The following is a 7692-nucleotide window of genomic DNA, read 5'->3' on the forward strand; positions in this document are numbered from 1 at the left end:
TAATATCAATGAGAATAAGAAGTGGTATGTTGTCGGAAAAAGTTTTTAAAAGAAGTTTGATCAGGTAATTCCACTTTATTTTCTAATTTACAAAATTTGGAGCCCGGCCCATTTTCAACCAAAACCTATAAAAGGAAGCTCAGCAACGTGTCTGTAATCATAATCAATTTCGTTATTAATATTATAGAGAAAGAAACAAAAGATCTCTCCGAGTTGGAATGGCGAATTCAAGGTAGAACAAGAATTAAGCGATTCCCAGCCAAAGCTCAGGTGAAATAATTTAGGGATTTAAGTTGATTCGTGATCGTCTGTTTTGCGTGTAATTTTGTTAGCTTAGTTCGATGTATATATTTAATCTAGAATTCATTTTTCTGTAAGACCAAATTTTAGGGTTATTATATTAATTCATAATCGAACTTTGTTTTCCAGAGCTTTTTTGCGTGTTTTTTCCTTCTTTGTAGGTTATTATTCTCCTGATTTCTTTGTTCTGTTCGATTCTGAATTTCATTTATATTGAATTTTAGGGTTTGAGGGATATATCGATCGAAAATCGATCTTTGTTTCCAGAGCTTTTTTTTTTTTTTTTTTTCTTTTTCTTTGTATCTTAAAATTCTCCTGATTACTTCGTTCAGTTCGATCCTGAAATTCATTTATCTGCAAGATCGAATTTTAGGGTCTGAGGTATATAATGATCGGAAAAATTGAACTAACAATTTGTTTCAGAATGGGAGAAGAAGAGAGAAGAAACGAACCAACAATTCTCAGAATTGGGGATTCAAGGTATGAGAATCTATGTCAAAGTTTAGGGCTAAATAATGAACTGTGGTTCGTCATGCAATCATGGCTCGTATTTAGGGTTTAGGTCTTCTGAGATACGAATTTGATCTGCAATACGAAATTTTTTATGTACCGATTGTACATCCAAGTTAGGGTTTGTTTTTGGGAGCTTTTTTGTGATTCGGCTAACTAGTTGTTCGTGTTTTTGGAATCACCAAAGCGATGTCATGAAATTCGACCTTTGGAAGTTAAAGTCTACCAATAGAGCCGTACGGGGCGAGGGAATGTTGGAGGCAGTGAGATACGAGGTGGCGCTTCTCGATGCACAAGAGAAATGCTTTTGTTCTTCATTCGGCGATGTCGATCATGGCGATGATGATCATGGCGATGTCGATGATGATGATGATGATGATGATGATGATAGTTTTTATGGTGTCGATCAAGGTGATCCTAGGTATGAAGATTTCCATGTCGGTGGTTGTAGCAATGTCGATGATGACGATGATGATGATGATGTCGATGTCGATGTCGATGATGAAGCCCCTATTGAGGAAGCCTTGGCTGATTTGAAACTAGACGAACCTGTCCACTGCTCTGAATCTGAAAGACTGTTGGCTTTGGACATGTATAATCAGCAAGTTAAGGAATCTGAGGTAATGCATATCTGTGTGTATGTATGTATGTATGTATGTTGAATTATAAACATACAGAGTTCATTCCTTGGTGGTAGAGATTTGATGGTTTTTTTTGTGAATCACTATTCAGGGGTTTCGTGTTAGTCCGTGGGCTGCGAAGGCTATAAATCGTTTATCCGGATTCAAGCCGATGTCTGAGAAGGATTGGATAGGGCCCGCTAAGTTTGTTCTATCACTTCACAATAAATTTCATGTAGAGGTAATTCTCTGACTTTGCTTTTGCTATGATACAATCATATATATTTGGTGCTCCGTGAATTATAACCTATATTTCAGCATAGTGATGTATATCATTAACTATTGATATATATGTGATCGTATGTGTCAGGATATGGAAAATGATTTGAAGCTGAAGAGAGTTGTGAGAGCGACCAGGCGCGGAGGCCAACACAATTACCAAGCTCTATTGACGTTGGAGACCACGAACGGCGAGTTCTACGAAACAATATTAGATGAGGTTGCTGATGAAGGCATAGGTTATAACAGCATACGGATGTTCAGGCGTGCGCTGTATTATCCGAGCCTCCCTAATTTCACCTGATCCTCGTCATATCACTATGATGCTTTTTATTTTTTTGATGAAAACCACTATGATGCTTTTTCGTAACCCTATGAAACCTCCATGTGATTAGCTCTATGTATTTCATTCTGAACCCCTTTCTTAGCACTCGTCTTCCTTTCTACACCAAGTTTTTCTTTTTATTTTTTATTTTTTCAATTTTAGGCGTTAAAGTGAGCATTTTAAGACTAGAAATAATCTCATGCTAGACCGTTTATTAGGCGCGGTTTAGCTGGATAAACTACTCTTACTTAAACGGCAAAATATATCGTCGTACATATAGATAAATGTTCTGCAACTGATAACTAATGCCAAAACTTGCAGTGAACACAGTTTTAGTTTGGGCTTACAAACCTCACTGCTTGGTGTAGCTATAAGAACACCTCAGATGAAAGGATATACTCGACCACCATGTCATGTTAAATTAAATATTTAGAGTTATTTTTTTAATTTTTATTTTTTAAATAACCACTGGATCTTCCATTCAGTTCAGAGAAATAACTGTATGAAGAGAGCCCCTTTGCACATATGATGGAGCAATCTCCGACCAAACCTCATTACATTGACTCGATGACAATTTTAGCCAAATGATGTGCCAACGTGTTACAAAATCGCGGGATAAAAGAAAACTCAACATTCTCAAAATAAACAAAATGGGAGAGAATGTCCTCGAGCATGCTAAAATCTATGGTTGAGACGATCACTTTACTCCAAGACAATCGGATTGTATTTGGCCAATTGTGGTGAGAAGCCTCGCCAATCAAACCAAATCCAAGACCTCAAAACATTTATGCGGTGGTCGTGAGCCACACTTCCAACATCATAAGCCTTGTCGATCTAAAGCCACGTCGACAATAATAGCCACGGACTCGACAATAAATCTGGTATTCTTCAAGGTAACCTCGAACCGATCCAACAATTCCTTCGGCCGACGACTTTCTCTTACCCATTAGTACCCTATTTCTATAATTCCAAATATGTCACGATAGGGAGATGAACAATTCAGCGTCGCGTACCTTGAGTTTAGTGACAACGGTAGAGATAAGACTTGTGGGGTTGTCAACATTTGCAACCGTTATAAACGCCTTGAGTCCCACACATTTCGGGCAAAACAACACCCCCAAAGAGCATGGAAAGAGGTCTTATCCAACTTGCCTTTCATTGCAATCCATCCTTGGCAAACACGCCAAATCTAATGTTTTACCTTACGAAGGGTAGAGAGTTTTCAAATTGTACTCTACCACGCATTAGCCTCTTCGGATTAGGATGAAGAAGCCCGAGTCTCAACCTCTATTGCCCCCTGATACCCACTTTTCACCTAGTAATACATTCCAGGTAATAAATTTCGATAAATCTAAAAAACATAGCGTGAATACATTAAAGTGACTAATCTCGATAAATCTAAAAAAGTTGGGCATTATCTCGAATTAGTGATAAAACTCAGCATGAGATAGCATTATATCACGATAAGACCACAACGAAACGTATTATAGATCTACACGAGAATGTAAATCTCGCATTTTAGTTAGAATGACTCTACTTAATCAACATCAATTACAAATTTCGAAAAAGATAAGCATTCTATCGAATTTATATAAATATAAAAGATAGCATAATTTTTTTTATTACAATTAAATAGACAAATACTCAAGATTTTATTCATCTTTATTTTATTTATTTACTTTTCGTTGATGAATAAACTGACAGTTAGTGAGACTCCAAACATTAGAGCTTCTCTAGTATCATAAAAAATAAAACATAAAAAAATGGCTTCTCTAGTAACTAGAGAAGCCATTTTTTTATGCATACTCTAGTATGCTTTATTAATGTGTGGAACAAAGTAAAAACATCCCCGTTAGTTGGGGATGCTACGGGAATGTTTGGCCGAGTGCTTAGTCGCTCTCTTAGGTCATCACCACGCTTGTTGCGTTGGGCAGTAAGATGATCCCTAAGATCCGAGCTTGTCGTACGGAGGCGCGGGCTTCGTCTGCGACGGCGCGCTCTCCGCGTGCCCTGACTTTCCGCAACATTCTCCCTTTGACCTAGTCGGTCGAGGGCTGAACGTCGGGGATTTTCCTCTTGAGAAGCAGCCGCCGCGTCGCCTGTCCTGGGTAAGGGGTTCGAAGGACCGGCTTCAAACACGGCGGGGAGTCCCCCGTCCTTCGTGAGAGAAGTCTCGATATCCTCCGAATCGCCAGTTCCTCGTAATCAGGGTCGCGGTCATGACTTTCCTCGTTGAGGTTCTCGGGATCTCCATCGGGAATCACCGCGTTATGTGCGGGTTGCTTCGCAGCCAGTCGGCTGTGGTACCTCGCTTTCTTCGCCTTTAGTTGGCGGATATTCTCCTCCAACTCCATGATGCGGTCGTCCCTGCTATCTGGAGATGGAGATGGTGAGCGGGTCGAGATCTCTTCGTGGAGCGACTCTTCGTCACCAGGCGCTCGGGAGCGCAAGAAATATTCTTTGGTCCCAGTGACGTTATCGGGGTTGTTAACGCCCCCAGAACGTACGAGTGGCTGACTACTCATTTTTTCTCAAGTCCGAGAAAGTAGAGTTTGCAGAAGAAGAGAAGAAGATGAACAGAAGGGATTTCGGGCTGAACAGGTCGGGAAGTCCCCTCCTTCTAGCGCCAAAATATTGTCGCACGAAAATGAGCAACTATTGAAAACCTCGGGCGGTTCGATCCAAGGCTGGACCAAGTGATCGCACCCGGGCCAAGAGTGTGAACTCGAAAGTCTCGAGCTAGGTTTTCTCCGATCAACCCACCTCTCAGAGGAGAGAAGGGGTGAGGAGGGGGAGTGACCGTGCCTTGGGTGTCGGCTGCCTACGTACCCGTGTGTGGGATCAGGTCAGAACGTAGTTCAAGCGTATGTAACGCAGTGTGAGGCGCGGAGTATTGGTGGAGAGGCGTGCTCAACGAAGGAGACGAGGCGCAGAGGAGACCTCGGCGACGACTCAGAACTTCGGAGATCGCGTATGCGAGAGAGAATGTGTGTTTTCTCTCTTTTGGAGACGTGGAAGACTCTAATTCAAGAGTTCCTTGTTGTGGCGGAGATTCCGGACGCGTAGGCGATTCCTAGTTGGAAATGGCGGACGCGTAGGCGATTTCTTCTCAAAAATGGTGGATGCGTCTAGATGCGTCTAGGGTGCTAGACGCGTAGGCGATTTTCAGTCAATTAGAGCACTCGTGGGCTCAAGATTAATCGTTCGATCAAGAGAGGCGGCACTCGGGAGTCCCCGGAAAGCGCTTCAGAATCTCCGAGAATGAGAAATCGAGGAGAATCCGCTTCAGGCCAAGGAATGCATCCAGAGAAGCAGAGAGAAGTCTCAAGTTACTTGAGAATGAATGGGATGGCTTTCCCCTCAATGAGAGGGGGTATTTATAGGTGTTTGAGGGCCTTAGGAGGCTTCTTTTTCGTCCATGTGGGACTAGGGGGCGTTCACCCTTCAAGTGGAAGCGCACGGCACGTGCGGCGCACAAAGCGTGGCGCACAACACGCGGCGCGCGGGTCACCGGGCGCGGCGCGCGGGTCACCGGGCGCGGCGCGGGATGCACGGCGCAGGGGGCGCGCGGCGCGGGCTTGTCTTGGCGCGGCGCGCGGCTGTGTGGCGCGGCGCGCGTCCTGCACGGCGCGGCGCGCGGCTTGCTGTGCATGTTATATTATATATCTCAAAACAAACCAATACACATGTTATATTATATATAATATAATCTTTTTATTAGTGTAAGTAATGTATAATTATAGAACTGTTTTTTTTTCTCCGAATATACAACTTATATGTAAGTATATGCATAGTTTTTTTAGTCCATTGGGCATGTTTATTTATGCTTAGCCCATTAGGTTTAGTATTCTTCTTCTCCAGCCATGCAAGTGCAACTTTTCTAACATTACTTCTCGAGACATTATCAATTAGCTCTTGTATGGACAGTTTCACTCGCATCCTATAGTGGTGGTAGAGTAACGCCTCAATGCATGTCGTCACTGCTGCCGCATAGCATATAGCTACAAATACAAGGAGATTAATTTGATAAGATATCTAGAGAGAAAGAGTGATAAGAGAGTAAAAAGAATTTTTTCATTACTTTGATCAAAGAGATTACAGAGTGTATATCAATGCTCAGTTGAGCGTAACCAAGGTTTGAAATGCCGTTTTCGACGCCGTTTCGAGTCTTCTCATTTAAGGAAAATCGATACGCCGACGGAAAATCGAACGGAAAAAATGTGGAAATGGGCAAATGAAATGCCGTTTTCAAATGCCGTTTTCGATGGAAAACCGACATGTTTATGGAAAACCGAACAGAAATAATGTTGAATAATTATGTTAAATATATATATAGATATATATACGGATATATATATGTTTTCTAAGTTTTTTAACCTTATAAAATATATAGAATTTAAAATATATTAAATATTTACATATATAAATATGTATTTTACAATTTGTAAACTTAAATATGTATCTCAAAATATGTCTAATACTCAATATACATGTTATATAAATATGCATATATATAATTTATTTATGTAAAAATTGTATATATAATGTTCTACCCAACACATATTTATACATTAAAATAAATACAATTACAAAAAAACAATATATATCTCAAAACAAACAAATACACACGTTATATTATATATATATATAATATATAAATATGCATATATATAATTTATATATGGAAGTTTATTTGCCCCCTGATATATGGAAGTTCTAATTCTCCACTTATAACTATCGTCAGAAACCGTCACAGCTGTCTTGTTGATGTTATCGAGTGATGCTAACAGTTGCACTATAGCAAACCCCTCCGCGAAGTCCGTGCTAAGCATCCCAATTCCACCGCAACCAAAATCATGCCCGTGATTGTTTTGATACAATAAAACACATATTGTATATATAATGTATAAATATGCATATATATAATTTATTTATGTAAAAATTGTATATATAATGTTCTACCCAACACATATTTATACATTAAAATAAATACAATTACAAAAAAAACAATATATATCTCAAAACAAACAAATACACACGTTATATTATATATATATATATATATATATAATATATAAATATGCATATATATAATTTATATATGGAAGTTTATTTGCCCCCTGATATATGGAAGTTCTAATTCTCCCCTTATAACTATCGTCAGAAACCGTCACAGCTGTCTTGTTGATGTTATCGAGTGATGCTAACAGTTGCACTATAGCAAACCCCTCCGCGAAGTCCATGCTAAGCATCCCAATTCCACCGCAACCAAAATCAGGCCCGTGATTGTTTTGATACAATAAAACACATATTGTATATATAATGTATAAATATGCATATATATAATTTATTTATGTAAAAATTGTATATATAATGTTCTACCCAACACATATTTATACATTAAAATAAATACAATTACAAAAAAAACAATATATATCTCAAAACAAACAAATACACACGTTATATTATATATATATATATATATATAATATATAAATATGCATATATAATTTATATATGGAAGTTTATTTGCCCTCTGATATATGGAAGTTCTAATTCTCCCCTTATAACTATCGTCAGAAACCGTCACAGCTATCTTGTTGATGTTATCGAGTGATGCTAACAGTTGCACTATAGCAAACTCCTCCGCATAGTCCG

The 7692-nt window shown here is 39.2% G+C and overlaps 1 protein-coding gene across 1 annotated transcript; it reads left to right on the top strand.

Moving 5' to 3' along the window:
• Positions 1-2154, top strand: LOC149398613 (uncharacterized). Its single transcript, XM_089616014.1, has 5 exons — positions 1-270; positions 724-780; positions 998-1430; positions 1543-1671; positions 1801-2154. The coding sequence occupies exons 2-5, from the start codon at positions 725-727 to the stop codon at positions 2011-2013; spliced, it is 831 nt and encodes a 276-aa protein (XP_089472140.1). The 5' UTR covers positions 1-270; position 724; the 3' UTR covers positions 2014-2154.
• The last annotated feature ends 5538 nt before the right edge of the window (positions 2155-7692 follow it).

The sequence above is a fragment of the Urtica dioica genome, chromosome 5 (genome assembly GCF_054948205.1).
Source record: "Urtica dioica subsp. dioica isolate 48M chromosome 5, U.dioica_male_clone48M_v1_H2, whole genome shotgun sequence".
Taxonomy (NCBI): domain Eukaryota; kingdom Viridiplantae; phylum Streptophyta; class Magnoliopsida; order Rosales; family Urticaceae; genus Urtica; species Urtica dioica.

Excerpts from the sequence above, each read along its gene's own strand:
- LOC149398613 (XM_089616014.1), top strand. The coding sequence starts at position 725 with ATGGGAGAAGAAGAGAGAAGAAACGAACCAACAATTCTCAGAATTGGG. Across the intron at positions 1,431-1,542 it reads AGCAAGTTAAGGAATCTGAG|GGGTTTCGTGTTAGTCCGTG; the intron begins GTAATGCATATC and ends ATCACTATTCAG. Across the intron at positions 1,672-1,800 it reads ACAATAAATTTCATGTAGAG|GATATGGAAAATGATTTGAA; the intron begins GTAATTCTCTGA and ends CGTATGTGTCAG.